This window comes from Sus scrofa, chromosome 4, assembly GCF_000003025.6.
Source record: "Sus scrofa isolate TJ Tabasco breed Duroc chromosome 4, Sscrofa11.1, whole genome shotgun sequence".
Taxonomy (NCBI): Eukaryota; Metazoa; Chordata; class Mammalia; order Artiodactyla; family Suidae; genus Sus; species Sus scrofa.
Genome location: NC_010446.5, coordinates 68,201,089 through 68,225,212, shown reverse-complemented (window position 1 = coordinate 68,225,212; position 24,124 = coordinate 68,201,089). Strand labels below are relative to the sequence as shown.

Here is a 24,124-nt window from a genome sequence, read left to right as displayed (position 1 = left end):
AAATATAACCTCCCTATAATTGGGCACTTCTAGTGTCAGGCACTGCTTGTCACCACACCCCTACAAGCACCTGCAGGCTTCTACAAGGAAATACTAAACACACAGCTCTCTAGAAATGCCAGCCTTGTCATGCTCTGGCGTGAGCCAAAAATGCTCTGGAAAAACAGTCCTTTTGTTTAAAATAGAAACTTTGAAGAGAGCCAAATTAGCACATGACAGATTACTGAATAGCCAGTTCTTCTGGAGGGGAAGGAAGAAAAAAACCCCTGTATTTCTGAAATGAAAGGGGGTACCAAAATTCACATTTCCTTTTCGGTAAAATCCTCCAGCCACGCTTGGCGCTACGCTAACCGAGTAGGCGATCTCACTTCATCACCACTTCACAAAAGACTTCCAAATTCACTGCGGCAGACACGGGCAAAATAAAAATGTTAAATACATCCTGGCTGGGAGGGGACTGAAGCCGCCACGCTCAATCAAAGGTTCGCAATAATAGGATTCATAAAAAAAAAAAAAAAAAAAAAAAGACAGATGGGATTAGAAAATGTTGCAGGGAAGACTCTGGAATGAGATGAGCTCACAGCACCAGCCTGTCTTTTGTGGACCAGCACAATGATCCCTGAGTCAGACTGGATTAGGAAACCTCGCGACTAGGGGTTTAGAGAGAGGCCTCCGGTTCCCCAGCACCTTTGGGGAGAGAAGGCTGAAACGATGCATCAGATTTACAGCTGCAGCGATGAAAATATAGAAGTTTTCACCACCGTGATTCCTTCCAAAGGTGAGTAAAATTGCCCTTGACTCTTTCCTTAATGTGGCAGCTTCAGAGGAGGGTCAAGACAGTCACGTGCTGTTTTACTAGGTTTACAAGCCTCAGGTCCCTGAGGTCGGATAGTCTCTGTTTTGATGGTGTTTGTGGTTGTTGTTTCTGAAAAGGAGGCACATGGATGAAGGTCAATCATTGAGAAAAAAATCCATCACGGGGAAAATGAGGGCAGTTAAAATACTCCCCATTTCACTTAATTCGATCCTGCTGACCCAATATGCTGACTGAAAGTGACAGCAAGCCATTGTTTTAGGAAAGAGAGATGAAAACAAAATTCCCAGGGCAGCTAGATAGACTCTTTCCTCTCCTCCAGGGAGCAAGTGGCTTTTGAAATGAGACAGCCCACTCAAAAGTATGATGTCTAACTGTGCCCTGAAATGTGAGGAGGGAGGCTGCCGGCAGCAGGCTCAAGTCCAGGGAAGTGGTCCAGTGATGGCCTGACCCCAGGGCTAGCTCCCAAAGTTAACCTGGAACCAGCACTGCCACGGGTGTGACTCTGTGCAAGCCCTGGTGCTCTGAGGTGAATGGTGTCAAGTCCTGGGAAGGGCTCTGGGTGACAGCTCGGAACCCAGGGGTCTGGGTCCTGGACAGCTCCCACCACCCCCCACCCCCACTCCCCCACCCCCCCGGCAGAGCTGGGCCCTCTCTCCGGCGCTCTGCACTCTCCCTGCCACCCCTGTCTTGCTGAGTAGAGCTCGGGATGCCACTTAGACCCTGGTCTCACTGTCAGATTGAACGCGGAAGGCTGGGGGTCTGCTGGTGACCCCCTGTTCAAACGATGCCTTTCTTCTTCCCGTGTCAGCCACCGACAGGGCCACTGCTGGGGGAAGGGAGACAGCCTGGCCACAAAGAGACAGCCAACGGAACACAAATTAAGCGTTAGACATCTACTGCCAGTTAGAGGGAGAGGCAAAAAAGAGCGGGGAGTCGCCCACGTGCTGAAGTTGGGACTCTCTCTGGAGACTCTGGAACTGCCTGGAAAGTCAAAGCCGACCCTCTGACCCAGCAGTCCCACTTCTGTAAATACTCTCACACCTGGAGGCTCACAGGGGCACTGCGTTCCCAAGAACAACACAGAAAACCACCTAAATGTCCTTGAAGCGGGGAAGGGATAAAATGTAGTGTGGTCAGACTCTGTAATAGTCCAGAGCAGTCAACAGGGATGAAATACATCTATGTGTATGGACAGGCAGGTCTCGAAAGCATAACGCTGAGAGAAATAAAAGCAGGCTAAAAATTACATGTGTGTGATCATTATTAAATATGGAAATACAAAACTACTATGTATTGTTTATGGATATATATCTGGAGGAAAATATAAAAGACATAGGCTGGAAAGACTTAAAAGTCAGTGATATTACCAGCCTTGGAGAGGGGGAAGGAAGCAGAATTGGGGAGGGTAAAAAGGGAACCAAACTTTGTCCTCTGATTTTCTTATTCCATTTATATAAGAAAACAAATTGAAAGCAAATATGAAAAATGTTAAAATGTCTATTTTCTGTAAATTTTTCCATCTAAAAAAATCTTGAAGGAGAAAAACATCAAAGCTGAGTGGCCTTTTTAAATTAAAAACTTATTACGCAAATCAGGGGCAGTGTCATACTTCACCTGAAGAAAATCATTCAAAACAAGGCCTTTGCCCTCATTTGCTTAGAAGAGGAGTCAAGAGACCCACTGCTACTTCTGTGCTGTGTGACCTTGGGCAAGCACTTAACCTCTCTGGGCCTAAGTTGCCACTCTTGTTAAAAAAACAGAGCTAGAACTTAACCTCTCAAGGTTATTGGTCAGAGGTGGGGGGAATGAAATATAGATAAAGTATATAAAGCATCTAGAACAGTACCTGGCATGAAGTAAGAGTCATTAAATATATCAATGTGATTTCTATTTTTATTCCATATTTAGAGCAATGAATATATTTAGTCAAAGATAAATATTCAATCCTATGTCTCTTTCTTGCCATTTTTATTCATGGCCACCTCCTGGTATTAAACCAAAGAGTCATCAGTATTCACGGACAGGTCAGACTCTGGAAGCTGTTCTCTAGAAAAGGAATATTTATTGGCAGTTTCATTTGAGACTGTACGTGGAAGAAGCCCACCTCTTCCTACACCCTATTTTGCCTCACCCTGCCTTCTCCAGAGCATCAAGCAGAGGGCTCTCAGTGGGAGAATTCAGTGCTAAGTCTTAAGTTACTGCTTATGAAAGAGATCAGTAATTCTCCATCCACTCCCATGGTCCCTGCCTGCAGAAACAGAGGCTGTTGGACTTTCTCTAACAGGGGTTATGATCCCCCTGGTATACACTCCCTCCCAGATGCTCCTGTTTAGTCAACATGCAATGACAATAACATAGACCAGAGCACAAGTTCAGCAGCCTGGCATTTAAAAGCACAGGCCTCGTTCCACCACCGTGTGAACCCTCATCCTCAGCACCTACCTACAAAACAGAGTTAATGAGGAGACCCGCCCCCACAGGGCTGCTCTGAGGAGTGAATGAGAGAAGGAAATAAGCGTCACCTGGGAAAGCTCAATGTGTGCCACTGTCACGTTTATGGTGGTTGTGTTATATCCCTCTTTCCAACACACACACATATACACAATGGTTCTACGTAATACCTGTACATGTTTTTAGCTGAGCCATCTTAATACACCACAAAAATAAGGTTATGATGTTTTTTAAGCAAGTGTTATGGTGTTTAAGTATTTTAAAGGCACAAGTTGTATACTTTTACTTCCTAGAGAGGAGAGCCCTTTAAAGGAAAGATTTCATGGGCACAATTCACAGTAAAAAAAGATAAAGGCTGTGGTTTTACCATGAAATTATACCAGAAGTTATTTCCTGAAGCTCCCCAGTGGGTTTAATTCTAGAGGGAAGAGCACCACTGCATTCAGAGCCATTCTCTTGGGGTAAACAACGACAGAGAGGGGTTGGTGAGGGGAGTCGAGGAACAGCAGGGGGAAATGGAGGAAACTCCAGAAAGAGAACTCCTAAGGGAATCTCCAGTCCCCAGAGGTTAGCGCTCCCTCCTCCACCTGCCCTCGTTGGGTAGTAATCACCACACTAATTCCTGAGAACTCACCCAGCCAGGTGGCCAAGGGCTTCATAAAGATCAGTTCACCGAACCCTCTCCACCACCCTCTGAGGTAGATGCTAGCTTGACTCCTATCTTCCAGGTGAGGAAAGTGAGGCTTAGAAAGAGTGGTCCGCTCAAGTCACATAGCAGGCAAGTGATCAAGTTCACAGTCACACCTAAGTCAAAGGAGTTCGGAGCCCTGGCTCTTAACCAGCCCTCTGCACCCCTGGCTTCACGGCTGCTCTCCCTCCACAGAAAACAACAACACGGCTCTCACCTGATCACTTATCTGATATGTGACAAGTCATTTCCGCTCTAGGCAAGGCAGTGGCTTGGCAGGATTTCACTTCACATAAATCAAGTAAATCCCTCTGGCATCAACGCGCAAAAGAGACGCCGGGGTGTCTCCACTTTCAACAACACACACACCTTTTTCCAACCCAGTAACTTTTTTCTGATTGATTAAGTTTTTTTTCCCTATTGTATTAAAACATGAATATAAATTTTACCATTTAGCCATTTTTTAAGAGCACAATTCAGTGGCATCAAGTACACTGACACATTGTACAACCATCACCATGATCCATTTTCTTAATTTTTTCATCTTTCCAAAACTGACACCCTGTATGCATTAAATAATCACTCCCCATGCCCCCCCTTCCTCCAGCCCCTGGTAACCTCTTTTCTACTTTTTGTCTCTATGAATTTGACTAGGTGAGGTATCATACAAGCAGACTCATGCAATATTTGCTTATTTCACTGAGCTCAATGTTCTCAAGGTTCATCCATGTCATAGCATGTATCAGAATTGTAGTCTTTCTTTAGGCTAAATAATATCCCATTGTATGTCTATACCACGTTTAGTTTATCCATTCATTTGTTAATGGACATTTGGGTTGTTTTCACCTTTCGGCTGCTATGAGCTTTGGTGCACTTAACCAAGTAACACCTAAAACTGCAAGTGCACTTGCCTCTTCTTCCCATTGTCCTGCTCCAGGTGCAAACCCTCGCAGGACTGCTGCTCTCCATCAGCTTCACAGGGTTCTCTAACACCTTTCCTTTCTTTCTCTTTGCAGTGTCCAGTCCAGCCAGAAGAAGAGTCAAAAGCTCTCAGCATCTCTTAACCAAGAATGTAAGGAAATCTCAATTTTGATCCCTTTTACTGACTTACATTTTTAAAAGCCCTATCTAGCTTCTTCCCTTCCCACTGCTCTCAACAACCAAGAAGATTTTCTATAGCCCATGTTGTCACTGTTGCATCCTTAATCCAAATAGCTGACAAAGGTCAGCCAGACAACAAACAGCCCTGAATGAGACCCCCTTCTTCTATCATTTTCTGCACAGACAGCAATTTTCATTTTATATGGACATTTTTTGGTCTTGATCGGAGTCCACAATATAGTGGGTATAGCGTCCCCGACCTAAGTGTTCTCCTATTGTTGACATTTGCAAAGTGCCATTTTTTCGCTATTATAAATAGCAGTGCAATGAATCTGTAAAAAATACTGTTCTTTTGGATTAATTCTGTTGTGCACAGGCCTCAAAGTAGAATGAACAAGTAAAAGGATAGCAACAGTTTCATCCATCCATCCAATCTTTGCATTCCTACTACGTGTGAAAGACACTGCTAGATGTGGAGGACAGAACAGTGATTTTTAAAGGATAGTTTCTGCTTGCAGTTTCATCACATATCACCAGGAATTCTGAACAACCGCCAGGTTTCCAACAATGCTTTTCCATTAACCCCAACCCCACCAACATCAGCTCTCATTTTTTTGTATTATCTTTCACCACTTTAATAAGCACAGGCATTAGCTTAAAATTAGTTTACATATCTTTAGAGACTGATTTTCTCATTTGATTTACAGATTCTTTTTTTTTTTTTTTTTTTGGTCTTTCTAGAGCCGCACACATGGCATATGGAGGTTCCCAGGCTAGGGGTCGAATCAGAGCTGTAGCCTCCAGCCTACACCACAGCCATAGTAACACCAGATCCGAGCCAAGTCTGCAACCTACATCACAGCTCATGGCAATGCCGGATCCTTAACCCACTGATCGAGGCCAGGGATCGAACCCGCAACCTCAGGGTTCCTAGTCAGATTCATTTCTGCTGCACCATGATGGGACTCCTGATTTACAGATTCTTTATATAAAAGCTGTCAATACATCTCTGTATATTAATTTAAAGGTTTATTTTAACTGTTGTTTCCGCTTGATTATACTGGAGTTTCTATCACAATTTCTTTTGTAGAACACCATTTTGAGTTTATAAGTATTCCAATTTTTTATTTTATTTTATTTTATTTTTTTGTCTTTTTGCTATTTCTTTGGGCCGCTCCCGTGGCATACGAAGGTTCCCAGGCTAGGGGTCGAATCGGAGCTGTAGCTGCCAGCCTACGCCACAGCCACAGCAACGTGGGATCCGAGCCGCGTCTGCAACCTACACCACAGCTCACGGCAATGCCAGATCGTTAACCCACTGAGCAAGGGCAGGGACCGAACCCGAAACCTCATGGTTCCTAGTCGGATTCATTAACCACTGCGCCATGACGGGAACTCCCTCCAATTTTTTTAAATCCTATTCTCCATTAAAAAAAAAAAAGTGTAAGTGTCCTGGGAATGACCTTGGGTTTTAGTCATTGTCGTTTGATATACATTTACATTTTAAATTCCCGAAGCAGTATGTGCCCAATACAAAATTTCAAACACTAAAAAGATGTAAAATATAGAATCAGAAAATCCTGAGACGCTGTAGAACACAGTGGTTAAGTACAGAGGCTAGAGTCAAACTGCCATTGCCCAGGGGTTTTTTTGTTTTGCTTTGGGTTTTTTTGTTTTGCCACCAAGTTCCCAGGCCAGTGGTCAAACCCGAGCCACAGCAGAGACCTGTGTCACGACAGTGATAATGCCAGATCCTTTACCAGCTGAGCCACCAGGGAACTCCCCATTTCCTAGTTTTAAACCCCAGAACTATCCATTTCTAGCTATGTGCCCTTGGACAAATTGCTGAGGCATTCTGGAACTCAATTTCCTCAGTATTAAAATGGGGATAATGAGAGGGCAAATCCCAAGAACCACCAGAAAAAGTATGTAAAGTGCTTAGTCCAGAGCCTGACACATACTGAGCATTCAATAAGCACCTGCATTTTAAGTGAAAATTTCTCATATACCAATATATAATTATCATGCTTTATTGCTCAGTAACTTGCTGTTTTGTTTTCAACAAATATTTTGAACATATTTATATCCAATTAATACACATAGCTCTTCCCCATTCTTTATAGAGCCTGCATAGTATGCCACTGTATGAATAATATACTACAACTTTTTTTACCCAAACTAAATCTGAAGGTTTTTTTTGGACTATTTAATCAAATCATCGATAAATGAGGTTTCCCCATTTTTTCCACTAAAACAAGGCCCCAAGAAATATTCAACATACTTTTTATACACTTATGCAAATGCATTTAAGCATAAATCAGATATGAAAATTCTGGGTCATCAAATCAATACCTTATACTTTAGTTTACACAATGTTATATGTCAATTTTAAATCAATTTTTAAAAAGAAAGAAAATGCTCAAAGGATATGAACACTGAAAAAATTTTATAGCCATTGCCAAACTCTTAGCAATTGTTTTAAAGTAACTTTACCAGAACTCCTTAGCTAATACTATATGGTATTAATGTTGTTAATCTTCGGTAATCTCATAGGTGAAAACCTCTTATTGTTTCAATTTGCATTTCTTTAGTGATTAATACCATTCTTCATCTTTTCTTAGATTTCGATATTTTTTCCCCTATGGGTTAAAAGACACATCTTTTGCTCATCCTTCTGTCGGTTGTACATCTTTTTAAAAAATGACTTTTGAGGAGTTCCCGTCATGGCTCAGTGGTTAATGAATCTGACTAGGAACCATGGGGTTGTGGGTTCAATCCATGGCCTTGCTCAGTGGGTTAAGGATCCGGCATTGCCCTAAGCTGTGGTGTAGGTTGCAGACTCGGCTTGGATCCCACGTTGCTGTGGCTGTGGCGTAGGCTGGCAGCTACAGCTCCGATTCGACCCCTAGCCTGGGAATCTCCATATGCCTTGGGAGCGGCCCAAGAAATGGCAAAAAGACAAAAAAAAAAAAAGGACTTTTGAGACTATTTCATATATTAAGAAAGAGGGGCTTTTCATGGGTTCTTTGATGTAGTGCAAGAAATTCTTATCTTTCTCTTATCTCTGAAAACTTAAGCCCACGATCTGGAAGGAAAACACTCCTGACTTTCAAAAAGCAGTGAGTGCCACCAAAACTGGAAAGGCAAGGGGTGTTGGTGAGGTAATTCAGAGTTAGAGAACAGACCTTTCTGTCAAAGAGTTGAATTTGACATTACAGATGGTCTCTGACTTACAATGGTTTGACTTTCATGATTTTCAGCTTTATGATGGTGCCAAAGCAAAATGCATTCAGAAACTGCACTTGGAATTTTGAATTTTGACCTTTTCCCGGGCTAGTGGTATACATACTCTTCTTGTGATGCTGGGCAGTACAGCAAGCTGCAGCTCCTGCCAGCCACATGATCATGAGGGTAAACAACTGATAGACCTACAACCACCCTGGACCAAGCCAGCCATCCCATCTTTCACTTTTAGTACAGTATTCAAGCAATTGTCTGAGACAGTCAACATTTATTATACAATAGGCTTTGTGTGAGATGATCTTGCCCAATTGAAGGCTGATATAAGTGTTCTCAGTATCTTTAAAGTAAGCTCAGCTAAGTTACGATATTTGATAGATTAGGTATATTAAATGCATTTTTGACTTACGCTATTTTGCGGTATATATCAGGATGTAATCCCACCGTACGTTAAGAAAGATCTGTACTTCTGGATCTGAAGGAGCCACAAAGCATTCATGACTCAGGGACAATCCCTCGTGAATCAGGAATATTTAGTTTGCAACCAAGATCTTGCCTTGAATTTCTTTCTGCTACAGTGACAACACAAAATCTTTAACCCCTGCACCACAAGGGAACTCCTTGCCCTGAATTTCTAACACAGTGTTTCTGTTTGAATCACCCTCATACCAACACCTATTGGCTTCATAAGGACACAATTATGATTACGAAAGCTTAAAAGTAGAAACTAAAACATACTCTCTAGGAGTTAAATGGGAATTCCAGGGAAGAAATTTCTCAAGGGATTTAGAATCTAAACAAAGGAGACAACTCTCCATGGGGGAGGTGAAGCCCCCAAAACACGGGGCACCACCTCCTGGAATATCCAATTGACTTCAGCCAGGCTCCGTAGAACTATACTCTCAGCTTTCCTGGGAATGGAAATTTTTGAGAAAGACTGCTATGTTTATGGTTTATGACCTTCCCTCTCTAAAACAGTTCTACTTCAAGGGAAAAAAAATGACTCAAGTATATGAATACATATAAAAATTGCTTTTGATCAAAAACAAAAAATCAGAGGCTAGGGGCTTGTCTTCAAATATGCAGTCCAGGAGTTCCCGTCGTGGCACAGTGGTTAACGAATCCGACTAGGAACCATGAGGTTGCGGGTTTGGTCCCTGCCCTTGCTCAGTGGGTTAACGATCCGGTGTTGCCGTGAGCTGTGGTGTAGGTTGCAGACGCGGCTCGGATCCCATGTTGCTGTGGCTCTGGCGTAGGCCGGTGGCTACAGCTCCGATTAGACCCCTAGCCTGGGAACCTCCATATGCCGCGGGAGCGGCCCAAGAAACAGCAACAACAACAACAACAATAACAACAACAACAACAACAACAACAACAACAACAAAGACAAATATGCAGTCCAGATGAGACAGCTTAAAAAGGTCCTCTGGCCTTTGAGCTCTATTTGATTTTCCCTAACAGTCTGACTCATCCTTTGCTCATAAAACTCAGACCCAGCTCTACAGAACATTCAAACTAGAAAAGACAAGAAAGGTCTTAGCCCACCTAAAATGGGGAAACTAAGTCTCAGAGAAGAAAGAATTGTCCATGGCCTTTTCTTTCCTCATCCAACTGGCTTTTGGCTTCTGAGTTCCCGAGAAATTGTTCCTATTCTGTAATTGCTCTAATGTCCCAACATTTATGACTTTATCCTGAAAATCTTATTTGCATCTATTCTCACCCCATGAGCTACCACATGGATGTCAGGTTTCTTCCTTTACAAATATCTCTTTCCTCTCTGAACTGTCCTTAGTGTGGAAGTTTCCTCCCTCTCTAGACCCCTCGTAAGTTATATTTTCTTTTTCTACAGCCACACACTGTTCCTTCTCCAGACAATTTCATTACTTCCCCCCATTCCCTCTGATTCTTAGACAACTTTATTGACATCCTGTTCGTTCTGATGTCACGAACGTCGTAAGAATAGCTTAAAGGAATAAAGTTATACTAAAGTGTGGGTCAGTCGGGCCTCCCAAAGCAACGGAGCCATCATCACTGTGACTCACAGCCCCTTGATAATAAGCAGCAGTGTCACCATCAGGAAAGATGGATGAATGAGATTGCAAATGTCACATTCTTCCCAGACTTCAACCTTGTGGAGGAGGGATCTGCCTGGTGATCTGCTGATCTTTCCAAATGCTCTGTGAACAATTAATTGCACTTGAAAATTCTTACCTAGATGTCAGCACTTCTGTGGGTCTTATGAAAAGCACTCACTTAGGAATCATGAAACCATGGTCTTTGTCCAGGCTCTGCCCCTTATAGCTCTGTGACCTTATGGACAGCTGCCCTTGGCCTCAGTGTCCCTGTTTGTAAAATCAGGGAGTTGGGCTAGAACTTTCCTAAAATCATGACGCTGCTACATTACCTAGGTCTCATGTCTTTCTCCCTCCTTACCAGCCCCAGGTCTCTGATCTGAGCCCAACAGGAGAGCATAAATTTCCAGAGTGAAGCTGTTGCACAAATACATTCCCTACTTCCAGGAGGCAATTTGCTGACCTCGAAAAGGGAAACCCCTTGAGAGTTCCCCTCGTGGCTGAGTGGTTAAGGAATCCGACTAGGAGCCATGAGGTTGCAGGTTTGATCCCTGGCCTTGCTCAGTGGGTTAAGGATCCAGCATTGCCCTAAGCTGTGGTGTAGGTTGCAGACTCGGCTCAGATCCCACGTTGCTGTGGCTGTGGCTGTGGCTGGCAGCTACAGCTCTGATTGGACCCCTAGCCTGGGAACTTCCATATGCCACAGGAGCGGCCCAAGAAATGGCAAAAAGACAAAAAAAAAAAAAAGGGAAACCCTTTAAACCCTTGTCTCCCCTTTGCTCCTTCCCCATTCCCCAATCTCACCCTTAGGTTGCTAAAGAACCTGCCCTCAGACCAGTTTGATCTCAGACACCACCAGCAGCAGCCAGCTGGCCGGCATAGTGTCCTACAGATGAGAATATAAATCAGGCTGTGAGGAGGGTTTCAGGAGGCCCCAACCACGCATCCAGCCCGCCTTCCCTGGTGCTGGCCCAATGCACTGCCCTGGGCCCTCTCGCTGCCTCTGGATTGTGGGGAATGAGAACTGAGCACTAAGCAAGCCAAGGCAGGGAGCTCTTCCTTCCTAGCTGAGCCCTTTCCTCTTTATTTTGCGGGCCCAGAAGACCCCCTGCTGAGGGACTAGGCCAGAAGTCATGTCCTGGGAAGTAACCCGCCTCCCTCCAGTGGAGGGGCGGGTGGGGCAGACAGCAAAGGAATGGCAGAGGTGGGGGTTCTGGTTCCTAAAAGGGAACGGTGGCTTCCCTTTCAGAGCAGGAAACGCTGGGCCTCCCCCGGGCTCCTCAGGCTTTCACGTGCTGCCTTACTTCCTCCTTCTACAAGATGGCTCTGAGAGCACGCCAGGCCTCACTCCTCCACAGAGGAAAGCTGAGAATGAAAATAACATTCCGAATACCTTCCTTCGCCGCGCAGGTGGTGATCGAGTCGGACCTTTACACGACGCGGCCCCTGGAGCTGCTGCCGCACCGCAGCGAGCGCCGCGACGGCGAGGCCCGCAGGCCCGGACGGTTCCAGAATGCGCGGCAGCAGGGACCCCACCCTGCCAAGACCCCCACCAGGCCTGGTACGTGCGTCGCGGCCCGGGTCCCTGGAACCGCCCTGGGGGGCACTGGGCCACTTAGGGCAGCTGCCACGGTGTCTACGTCCCCGCAGTGGTCAGCCTTGGCGTCCTCTGGCGCGCCACGTGGTGCGTGTGCAGCTCCCGCCCTCACCGCACGTGCTCTCGGGCCCCGCAGAGCAGCCCCGGCAAAACCCCTTCTTCCTTAAAACACTCGTTTCTGGGTCTGTGTAATGAGCAAGGATGCTTTCATCTACCACTCAGCTCCAGGGGCAGTCCTGCTGGACTGAGGAGATAAAAATCATTCTCTTTGGGGGGAGAGGAAACTACTGTAGGCATGACTCATGAAGAAAAAGAAGCTTACGTTATTCCGTGGTGTGTGTGTGTGTGTGTGTGTGTGTGAGATCACACAGGCTCTTTATCAACTGCCATCTTAAAATCTCACCATTTTAAATTTGCATGACTTAAGTCCTTTCAACCACCCATAAAAAGAATTTTGAGGCAGATTTGCTTTGAAAGCTGGAAACATCAGGGTCTTACCTGCCACACTATTTTAAAAATGGTTCCCACCCCCACACTGTGAAATAGGAATCTGTCTAGCCTGCTGAAGTCTGAAATGGTATTTTGCTTTTAATTCCTGGTTTAGGTTATTTCTCTTATGCCCACAGCCTAAAGTTATTCATATTTTTAACTCCAAAAATACACAAAGTCTTGGACATCTTTTCCAAAGCTTTTAGGTGTCAACATCTTTGTTAAAAGAACTGAAATTAGAATCCATTGAGTAGTCTCCTCATCCATCCATCTTCTTTCTAAGGTTTCTTTGGTCACTAACACCCTGACCCTGTTTTTATGATCCTACATATAAGAACAAATAAGTCAAGCTATATTCTCTCATTAAGTGATTACATATATACATTTTTATGGAGAGTGAAAGCATTAGGAAAACCACAATCTGCCTTGCAAATTAAGAGGAGATAATTTTTCTCTATATATAGGTGGGTGGGTGGAAGAGTGCATGTGTGTAGAAAGAAAAAGAATATCTTCTCTACCAAATCACAAAAGAAATTTAGAGCCACGTTTCTTAAATTTTAACATGCAAAAGAATCACCTGGGAATCTTGTTGTTAATGCAGATTCTAATTCAGTAGGACTGAGTAGGACCCCAGATTTTGTTTCTCTTAAGCCTTCAGGTGATGCTTGTTGATGTTGGTCCAAGGACAATATACTGATTAGCAAAGATTCAGAGATGATCTGTGGGTGGTTCTCAAAGTGGCATCCCTGGAGAAGCAGAGCCACCTGGGAACTTCCTGGAAACGTAAATTTTGGGTCCCACCCAAGACCTACTGAATCAAATCCCAGGGTGGGGCCAGCTCCCATGTGATTCTAATGCACCCTGAAGGTAGAGACCCACCGATCTACTGCAAGCACCCCCAGCTGATACACAGAAGGGGCAACCTATCCAAGGTCACACTGCTCAATAGTGACAGAATCTCAGGTCTCCTGATTTCCTAGCTAATTGCCTCTTTTCCCCAGAGAATAATGTCTTCCCATTTTAGGGGCTACTTTCCTCCCTAATGAGCTTATGGAAGCTTGGTCTGGAAGAGGAGAACAGTAAGTTATGAAATGGAGAGAGTCTGCCCACTGTGTGACAGTCAGCTCATGCAGAAAATGTGCTAGTCAAGTTTAAAAAAAAAAAAAAAAAATGGAGCTGGGCATTGATTCAGTTCCTTCAACTCCCACAATCTGACAGATTCCAGAGGGGATGAGAGGGAGGGGTCTCCTGAGTCAAAGCCAGACTCCTGTGCTCTCCACAGGAAAGGCTTGGCACCGGCCTGGCGCATGAATCTTCATCCTCCCATCAGAAGGCTGTGTGTCTCCTTGTGCATCTGGAGACCAGTTTCTTTTCTGAGATACAGGAGAACGCTCCTAGATGCCATAACCTGCTCACATGGGAGAAATCTGCTCTGAGAACCTTGGAAATAGTAGGGATTCTGAAGGCAGAGGCCCGGCTGAGACACACTCTCATCCTGAAGCCTTGAACGGATGAGCCTCAACTGCCCAGAAAGGGCACACCCCACCACCCAGGCCTGGGGGAACTGGCTCCCGGTGGTACTTCTCCACCAAGATGTCCTTGGACAGCTCAGAGTCAGCTTGTTCAAACGGAACTCGTCTTCCATCTTCAAACCTCTCTTCCTTTCCCAGCTGTGGCCACTCTCCATCTTTCCAGCAAGCTGCTGAGATGTTGTCCTCCCCACCCCAACTCCCCACACTAACCACTGACAGTGTCAGCTCCTCTGCAATCAGTCTCTCTCCTTCTTGGTCCCTGCCTCGGGCTACCTGGGCCACACTCCCTTCATCCCTGTGTGTGGCAGCCAATCCCAGCCCTCAGCTCCCAGGTCCTCTCTCTCCACAAAGCTACTAGAGGGTCTCCTCCGAAAGCAGAATTTGCCTTTGTCATCCCTCTGCTTTAAACACTGTGTCCTCCCCACTCCCAACCAGCCTCCAGACCAGGCCCAAGGCCCTCCAGGACCCCCTCCTGTGACACCCCTGTCCCTGCCAATCCATACACAGAACAACCCTGAGCTGTGGAGTAACTCTGACCCCTCATTATATTCTGTTATGTTCCGGACCTTCGTTGATACTCCTCTCTACACACTGCCTTCCCTGTATCTCTCCACCTGGCAACTCCCGTTAGGGTTGGGGGGTGGGTCCCAAGGTCAAGTTTCCCCAGCCCTGCAAGACCACCTTGGAGATCAGCCTGCCATTCCCCAGATCATCCTTACCTGGTTCATGAGAATTGCCATGTGTCTCTTAAAGCCTCCATTTCCTCATCTAGAAAGGGTTGTGGTGGGGATTAAATGAGATAATGTTTCTGTTTTACATTTAGCACAGCACCTGACACAGTAAATACTCAGAAATATGAGCTACTGTCATTACTGCTGCCAGAGCCCTGCACATTCTGGTGGGATCTTGGTAGTCCTGTAACTTCATTTTATTGGCATTGGGATGTTTTCCTCAAGGTGGGCAGTTTTCTATTTTCTGTGGTCTGATAAGATGGGGCTCCTCCAGGAACATCGGCCCCAGGAGGGCCTTGACTGAAAGCCAGCTTCCCCCACTATCACCAGCTACCTCGGCTCAACACCTGGATTTGCAGAAGTGGGTTGAGCCTCTGAAATAAAGGCATAGAAAGTTCTTATGTGCACCTCATGCCAAGGTCTTGGGACTCAAAACTCCAGTCCTTGCACAGGATGAGGCTTACTTCCTACAGCAGGCAGGACTTTGGGCTAATTTTCACAGAGGGCTGTCCAGGAGCAATTAAGTGATTGATCCCAGCTATAAAGACTTAACTGTGATAGGAGTTCCCATCGTGGCTCAGCGGTTAACAAACCCAACTAGCATCCATGAAGACGTGCGTTTGATCCCTGGCCTCACTCAGTGGGGTAAGGATCCAGCGTTGCTATGAGCTGTGGTGTGGGTCTCAGACACTGCTCAGATCCCACGTTGCTGTGGCTGTGGCCGGCAGCTACACCTCTGATTGGGCCCCTAGCCTGGGAACCTCCATATGCTGTGGTACGGCCCTAAAAATACAAAAAAAAAAAAAAAGACAACTGTGATAACCTCTTGTCATCTGGCGCCTTAGGAAAGAAGGAAGAGCTAAAGGCACATCCTCTGAGCACCTACAGCAGGCAGACGTACTGAACACCTGAACACACGTGACCTCATTAGACCTTGGTTCTAGCCCCCCACCACCCGAGTGCCAGGGGTGTAGGTGACCCACTCAACTGTTGCCTACTGTGTGATTTTGCTGCTCGGTATGAAGGCCACTAGAAATTCCCCCCTTGTGATTGATCAGCTAAGGGGCTGATTGATGCAGAAGCAAGGGGAGGTGGAACCCAGAGCACCACTGAGTAATGTCCCCTCAACTTTGCAGGTGGTATTTCTGAACCCAAGTCGGCAAATCTGTGTGGCAGTCGAGCCTATGGAAAAGCTTTGGTGAGTAAGAGTAGCCTGGTTAGTTGTATATGCTGTGCTTTAAACTTCCTACCCTTCCTTTGCCATGAAGAGACTACATGTCCTGTGTCCAGGTCTGAGGATTACTAGCAAAGCGTAGCTGGGGGTACTTTACTCCTGAAGTCTGTCAGCTGGTGACACACCGCCAGCTGCCATAGATTCAGCTCTTAGCCAAACAGGACGAATTACCTAGGGGACACCCAAACGGGGGGGGGGGGGGAAAGAAGTTCAGTGGATGTGCCTGACGAATCCCCAGGCAGCTACAGGGGTAAAGAGCTGCAGGTGTCCTGAGTGCTGTGAAAACACAAGATACCACCATCTGCAGAGGGCATGTGCTCCAGGTCAGGTTCTCTGGAAGCTGACTCTGAGGTGTGGGGCTTGGGGTATGCAACCAGGGCAGGGGGGCGGGGGTGTCAGCAGAGGGGACCACTGAACCACCATGCAAGATGGGAGCTCTGGAACAAGTGTCTATCTGGGTTGTCCCAAGTTGGACCCAGGGGACAAAGCTTTATGTTTTCTCCTTGTTCTGTCATAGCTTGTTGGCTGATACCTTGGGCAAGGTGACTCTCTGCAGCCAAGGACTCCTGAGGGAACTGAGAGCCACCTGCTGCCCACCCTCCCCCAGTTGGGTGGCTTGTCCTTCCATGAAGGGGGAATCAGGCAGTGCCTGTCTGGGTCTAGATCAGCATCACCCTGAAAAAGCACATCTCAGCATCGTCTCCTGGGTGTGAATGTGGGTACCCTCTGGGCTGGCACTGAAGGGGCAGAGTGGTGAGGTCAGCTTGAACATACTGGGAGGCATCAGCTCTCAAAACTCATGGATCATGAGAACTAGAGGAGACTGGAGGAGTACCTGGGTCCACCCTGTCCTTATGGAACAAACTGGACAGAGATGTGAGCACTTCGCTCCTGATCTGGGCGGAAAATCTGATCCAGTTATCATGGGTACATCATCCCTGTACTGAGAAAACCACCCAAAGGGCAGGGAAGGGACAGTCAGGGGCCCCCCATCCCAACCTAGTACCCAGGGGAAGCTGAGGATGGCTAGGCTGCCACCACAAAGTGAATGCAAGCTGGTGGGCTGTGACAGCTCCAAGAGCTGCCCCTGGCTGAGCCCAAAAGGCTGAGGGGAAGAGGGCAGCTCACCACCTTGGATTGCCTGCCCCCAGCCCCAGGCTGGCCTCAAACAGTGCTCTTGGCCAAGAGGTAGCTGCAGCTGGCAGGCCAGGGCCAGGTGGGGCGGGACAGAATGGTGATGGGGACATGGTCACAAAGGAGAGACACCAACAGTGCAGAGGACATAGAGGCAACATGACTGATCATTTTTCCTGGGCCTGAGATGTGTGACTGGGGTCTTGCAGCTCCCGGGAGGCCCCCTCTCCCAGGGCTGAGAGCAAGTCAGAGCTCACGCAGCGAAAACTGATTGGACGCTGAAATGCACTGGAGGGAATGGGATGGACAGGGGCAGGGAAGAAGCATGGTGCCAGGACTGCTGGCACAGTGGGCAGGGACAGCTCCCGAGAAGCCACAAGGTGGCACAGTAACTCTGCCCACAACCTTTGGCCCGCTGGTGAAGCCTAGTGTCCTCGACCTGGAATTTCCCAGCAATTCCAGGAATGTGGTGACCTTAAGCTTGCCCTGTGGCTTGGGGTAGAAGAGCAGAGCCCAGGTCCACTGACTGAACAAACTCTGGACTTAGCCCTGCTCAGGCGGCAGTTCCTTCTCATTCACCCCATGTTTTTTAAGCACTCACCACCTCCTTTCAGCCCCTGTCGCACCAAGCCATTTCCGAGGAGACTGCACCAGCATAGGAAACAAGTAGAGAACCCTAAACAGAATTGATGGGGTGCCAAAGTGTGTCCCATAGGAGCTCAGTGCTGTGGGGACAAGAGACAGAGAGAAACCAACCTGGCCACTTCCTGGAGGAAGTGCCCTTGAAGGGCAGACACAGATGAGGCTGGACCCAGAGAGGGGAGGGAAAGTCGGGGGAGGACGCAGAGCTGTGTGTGAGCATCAGGAAGGGCAGGGCAGCCCTGCTGGGACTGCAGTTGGTACCCGTGGGGGAAAACAGAAGGCAGAAAAGGTGGGGTCTAGTTTTGAGGAGCCTTGAAGAGCAGGGTGCAGAGTTGGCCTCGGTTCACCCTACAGTGGGGAGAGCCTGCGAATCCAGGAGGGGCCCCGGGTATGTGGTGGGTCTGGTGGGAAGCACGGAGGTGCCAGGTGACTGGTCCTACAGGGTGCAGCAGAGGAAAGGGATGGCACTAACCTCTGCAGTATTTCAAACCAAGAATCTGCAGGATTTGGAGTTCCTGTTGTGGCTCAGCAGGTTCCAAACCTGACTTGTATCCATGAGGACGCAGGTTTGACTCCTGGCCTTGCTCAGCGGGTTAAGGATCCGGTGTTTCCAGGAGCTTGGCTCGGATCTGGTGCTGCTGTGGCTGTGGTGTAGGCTGGCAGCTATAGCTCCGATTCGACCCCTAGCCTGGGAACTTACACATGCTGCAGATATGGCCCTGAAAAAAGAAAAAAAAAATCTGTAGGATTTGACAACAAAGTGGACAGACCATGGGGTACGAGGGGGACAGAGGGCTGGGGTTAGACTGCATTGCTGTCTTTCAAGTTTCTCTAGGTGGGTGGTTCTCACAGTGGAGTCCTGGACTAGCACTTAGGAACTTGTTAGAAGTGCAGATTCTCAGGCCAACATCAACACCTACTGAATCAGAAGCCTGGGTGGGTTCAGCAATTGTTGACAAACCCTCCCAGGGGTGTCTGGCGTGAGGACCACTGCCCTAGTTTGACGGTGGTTCCATCTAGCTGATGCCCTTTCCAGAGGCTCCAGGCAATGTCAGCACCAGGAACATGGCAACATCCTCACACTCCCTTCTCACAACCCAGATGCCTCCGGTGGCCCGGATCTCCGTGAAAGCCCCTGCTGTCCTGGAGGCGGCAGCCCCAGGCTTGGAGAATGGAGCTGTTCTGACCAGAGGGTAAGTGCTGCGCCCTGGCTGCCTCGGCTCCCCTCCCGTGCTGCTTCTGTGGCTGAGGAGGAACAGGTGGCCCGGTTGACAGTCTCAGAGATGCTCAGACAAAATCCGTGCCAGCTGTAAATTACCTTTAATGAGGGCAATAATCCTGGGTCTGTAGCGCCTCATCAACTGTTTCCCTAGGATTAAACTGCAGTGTTTGTGATGGTTTCCACTTCATTAACGCCACTCTTTAAACTTGGAGAAGTGTCATTTGGGAGGGTTTTTGGTTAATTAGATAAATGTAATCACAGGCCGTATTCACAGCCTCCCAAAGGCATGCTGGTGTCAGAAATTCCTCATAAATTTGGTTACGGCCCTGCCCAGGTAAAAAGTACAGAAGATACAGATGTTTCAAACCAAACTGATAACCCCCATGTTACTATTAAATCTGATCCAGGACCAGCTGCTGGAGTAGCAGAGGGATAATCCCCCAGCTGCCTTCAGTGGGGGCACTAAGGTGACAAGCAAGGGTCTTAAACTCAGTTCACTGTGTCCCTTTGCACCACCACCACCATCCTCTAGGCTGGAGGGAGCAGAAAGTGACTTCGGGGACGAGGAAGGGTGTGGGCTCTGCACTCAGGTCCACCTGCTTGCTGGGCACCGCCACTGACGTGCCATGACTTCAGGCAAGTTATTCAGACCTCCAGGTCCTCATTTATTTAAAAACAAACCCCCAAAGTGGGGATAATAATAGATCATAAATAGTACCCCTCTGGAGGGGTTCCTTTGAGAACTGGATGAGACTGTATGAAGAGCTTAGCCACTGTTGCATCATTTTCCAAGCAGTTTACAATCTGGGAGGGAAGCTTGGGAAGGGCTGGATGCTCACACATAGGGGGCCATGAGCTCCAGTATCCACATGCAGGGTGCACACCTTGAAAGCTGGGGGAGTTAAAGGAGGGACAGACCGGTGTGAAGCCCTATGAGATGAAAGACAGCCTTCTAGAATGAATGATAAAAACGAAGTCAATGTATTGGGACCTAATTGAAGAAGAGTGAGAAAACTGTTTGGATTGTGTTAGGTTCTAGAAGCAAACTTTGGTGAGCGGCAGGGGCTGTGGCTGGCTACTAGGGTAACCAGCCCTGAGCCTCAAGACAGGCCCACTTTCCATCCACACCGCTGCATTGCAAAGGGGTCTAAATGGCCCCTTTCTCACTAAGCTTAGACATGCTCACTTCCAACTGCTCCTGGACCCCAGCTGTTGAAAGAAAATGAAGGCCATTTCTTTCACCAAAGGGGAGCAAGGAAGGAGAAAAATGAACAGTTTTTGAGGTTGACAGTGTGCTGGACACTTATTTTCCTCCACACAAAGCCCCGGGAGTTGGCTGAAATTATCCCCATTTTGCACATGAGGAAACTGAGGCTGGTTGAGGTGAGGCCCACACAGTAAGTGGGGAGTGGGATTCAGCCCCAGGCATCCTGCACTTTCCACCAAGAAGGTAACACATGCGCAGAGGTGGGAGGGGGTGGATAGTAGAGTTTGGAACAAGAGCAGAACTTGAGATCCCTGAGCCAGCATGCCCAAGGCCACCTCCTGCCCTCACCCATGCAAAGGCCGTTCCCAACCCCCCACCCTGGTCACAGGAGGTGTGAGCAGAGGAGCAAAGGCTCTGGTTGCTCTTCTTGGGGACAACAATTAGCAGTCAGGCTCAGCAAAGTGACTGTCCTCCCCAACCACCCCTGGCTTTTTTGTAGGTCCAGAAACCTCAAGAAGATGACTGAAGAGTACCCAACCCTCCCTCAGGGAGCAGAAGCCTCCCTACCGCTGACAGGCAGTGCTTCCTGCGGTGTCCCCAGCATCCTCCGGAAGATGTGGAGCAGGCACAAGAAGAAGTCTGAATACGTGGGAGCTACCAACAGCGCCTTTGAGGCCGACTAAGGTGAGCCTCCCCAGGGGCCCTGAGTTCACAGCAAGGGGAGGAAGCTTCTGGATCAGAACTGAGCCACCTTCACCTCTGCTAGCGGCTGCTCCACGCGCATCACCCTCCAGTACCAACTGATCGCCTGGCTTAGGACATGGAAAGGAACTTCTCTCGAAGGCAAAAGAAAACTGTTCCTGCTTAGAATCCATAAAGCCATTGGTCTGAAAGTGACTTGGGAGGTCACAAAATTTCTATAGCTCTGTATTGAAGCAGAACTGCACCAAAACCAAACGTTCACAACCCATTTTAAGACCTCCAAGGAAGGAAGCAGGCAATTCCTCAGTCTTCCTTATGAGTTGTTCTAATTTCTGGTTATAAATGGAAGAGTTTGATGTTTGAGGCGCTTGTACACAATGATTCTCACTGTTCCTGTTACCATATTTATTTCATCTTGATGCTGTACAATTTTTAGTGACGAAGCGCTGTATATATTAGTAGTTCTAATATTCACTCGAGGGTATCATGAAGATGGGTTTCGATGGGCATGATTGCATGAATTCTCTATTCTTTACATGCGGATTTTTCTACAGAAAAACGATTTAAAATTTTGAATGCCGGTGTTTTCTTAAGTGCCATAATCTAGTGGAATTAATAATACCTTGCTTTGGTATAATTACTTTAACTTCTGAAAGCAGTCTCCCATCCATTACCTCTTACATTCACAAAGTCCCTGTTAAAGAAAGCACAGTTGTTCTCAACCTACAGGTGGGGAAGCCAAGGCCTAAAGAGGTCATGTGACTAGATACCAGCTAGTGGACTCAACTTTTCCACTGGACTTCTTGCATTGCCTAATCTAGCAACTGATATAAGGACAGTTTTGAGGGGTAGGACGAAGTCTGTGGGGACAATCTTTGAAGGAAAGAATTTGACAAAGTTAGAACAAGTAAACAATATAAGTCATGTATTACACTGAACAAGAAGAAATTCTTGTTTTTGTAGGTCAAAATAATTATCAATTTCACATGGTTCAATCTAATGTATAATATTATACTTTCCCTCTTTCAATGGAAATGTCATCATTAATTCTATTGTCAAAATCAGTAGCCTGAAAATACCATGATAATGATAACTACCATTTATTAAAAGCCTACTATGTCTTGGGAGTGATACTGAGCACTTTACACGCATTATGCCAATCTTTCTATTCACTCTGAGTTAGGTGGCCTTCCCCCTTTACTAGACACATCTTCAAAGCAGTTAAATGGTTAGTCTGAAGGCACCTAACCCATACAGGTGTCTGGCTCCAATGCCTGTGTTCTGTCTACTCCTTCATACAAAATTTTCAGAACATAGAGACGAACCAAGGTTAGTAAATAATTTTCATCTCAAAGGCTAAACATAATTGATTGGCACACGCTGCCTAGAGTGCTGGGAAGCTGGAATCTGAAAGAAAGGAGTGCAGTGATCAACTGCCTGTGGAGCAGAGTAGTGGCCATATGCCTATCGTATATGTGTCACCGGTGGCCTCAACTCTGCCCTCAGAAGGCTTGTTTTCTAACTCAGAAGCTTAAACTAATCCAATCCACTTAACCAGCAACTCCATGGTAAAATGTAGTCTAAGACTAGGTTGGAAATTGCCTCTTCTTGGTACAAAGAGGACTTTGGCCACATTGCTGGCCTCAGACTCCAATGTTATTCCTATGCTGCTGCTCTGTGGCCACGTGGTTTTTTTGCCCTTTAAATTACCTGCTTCCATATCTCCAGGTGAAATAAATGTAAGAAGGCCTGGGGTGGGGGCAGAAAAGAGGCCACCTGGCTGGCCTCTGCTCCTCAGCCATTGTTTTAGACTCTGAACAGCCCACCCTTCCACTGGAATGTGATTTGGAGATCTGAGCATCAAGTTCTCTTTCAATGAGGGCCTAAAGTCCACAGTATAAAGGGGCCCAGGACAAAGGTGATTTCCACTGGACCTATTAGAGTATCCTATGACTATTTATCTTATTTACTTTAGAGCTAATGTCCTTCTATTTGTATATGGCAGCTGGGGGTCCATGTAGGATGGAGCTTATTTATTTTTTAATTTGATTATTTCATGATGAAGTGTTTGCCTTGTACAGAACATTTTAATTGGCCAATTCTAATAAAAATAAAGTATGCTTTGTTTGTGACATTAATCAGTCGCCACAGAGTATGCCTGCGGCTCCTTCACTGGATGCGAGAAGTCTTTCACACAGGGAAAGAATTATGCCTCTGGACCTCATTGCTTCTTTTCCTAAATGAAAAGGACTGTGAGAAAGAACCCAGCGTGTTCTTTCCATCCTCAGGCAACGTCTGGTTTTGATATTACAGGCCCTGCCCACAGTCACCGGGCCATTTCTGATGGGGCCTGGCCTGGCCCGACCGGTGCTCTCAGGGCTCGCCCTCCTCCCCATCACAAGCCCCAGGGGGCCCAGCGGCCGTCACTCTGTGCCCACCTCAGGGTCAGCCTCTCTGGAGACTGCCCCCGTGACTCACGTCACAGCCACTTGCAGAAGGACGCCAAGGCTGGCTGCAGACGACTGCCGGGGAATGACGGAGCCAGAGGCAACAGGGATTCCAAGACATTTAGGGTAATAAAATTGCCTCTGTTAGGACCAAGTCCAGTCACATATTTCAGTTCTTGCTTGTGTGCTCTCTGGAGCACCCTCCCCCACCCCCGCCTCTAGAGCAGGCAGGTGGGCAGCAGGCAGGGAAGGCAGCGGCAGCCAGAGCCCAATTTGAAAAGATGTCACGTGACGCGTTGCCTCTGACTCTAAATTGGCAGAGACCCAGGGACATGCAAGGAAAAACACAGACCAAAAACAACTCTCTTAAGGATTCACATTGTGTTTAGTTTTCAATTTCTGATAAGACCCTCAGCCTCTGCTGAAACATTTGTGGTGAAGGTGCTGCCACAGTGCAGGGGAGAGAGCAATTCTGCACACCAGGCCATGTGCCTAAAAAAATAAAATGGGGGGGGGGTGCTTGGGATGTGAGACAAGACTCATACCTATTAATAGCCTTTGTTGGGAGGGAGCACATAGGTTGGAAGAGGCATGTGCCGCCAAGGGAGGTGAACTGACCTAAAGAAGGACCAGATGTGTGACTCCATCACTGACGTGGCAGCTGCGCCTGTGCCAACCTGGTTCCAGCCCCTTGTTGGGTCTGTGGGTGCCAAGTATGGAGGCTCAGATCACCTAAGGTCATAGGCCCACTTAACACCCCCTCTGTTCCTGGAAGCCTTGTATGCCCCAAGCTCCAGGCCCCTAGGAACACAGGTTGC

General features: G+C 47.2%; 1 protein-coding gene across 1 annotated transcript; it reads left to right on the top strand.

Moving 5' to 3' along the window:
• On the top strand, positions 82-22,997 carry C4H8orf46 (chromosome 4 C8orf46 homolog). Its single transcript, XM_003125610.4, has 6 exons — positions 82-778; positions 4,973-5,028; positions 11,780-11,930; positions 15,855-15,916; positions 18,830-18,921; positions 20,657-22,997. Exons 1-6 carry the CDS (start codon positions 712-714, stop codon positions 20,838-20,840), a joined length of 612 nt encoding a protein of 203 aa, XP_003125658.1. The 5' UTR covers positions 82-711; the 3' UTR covers positions 20,841-22,997.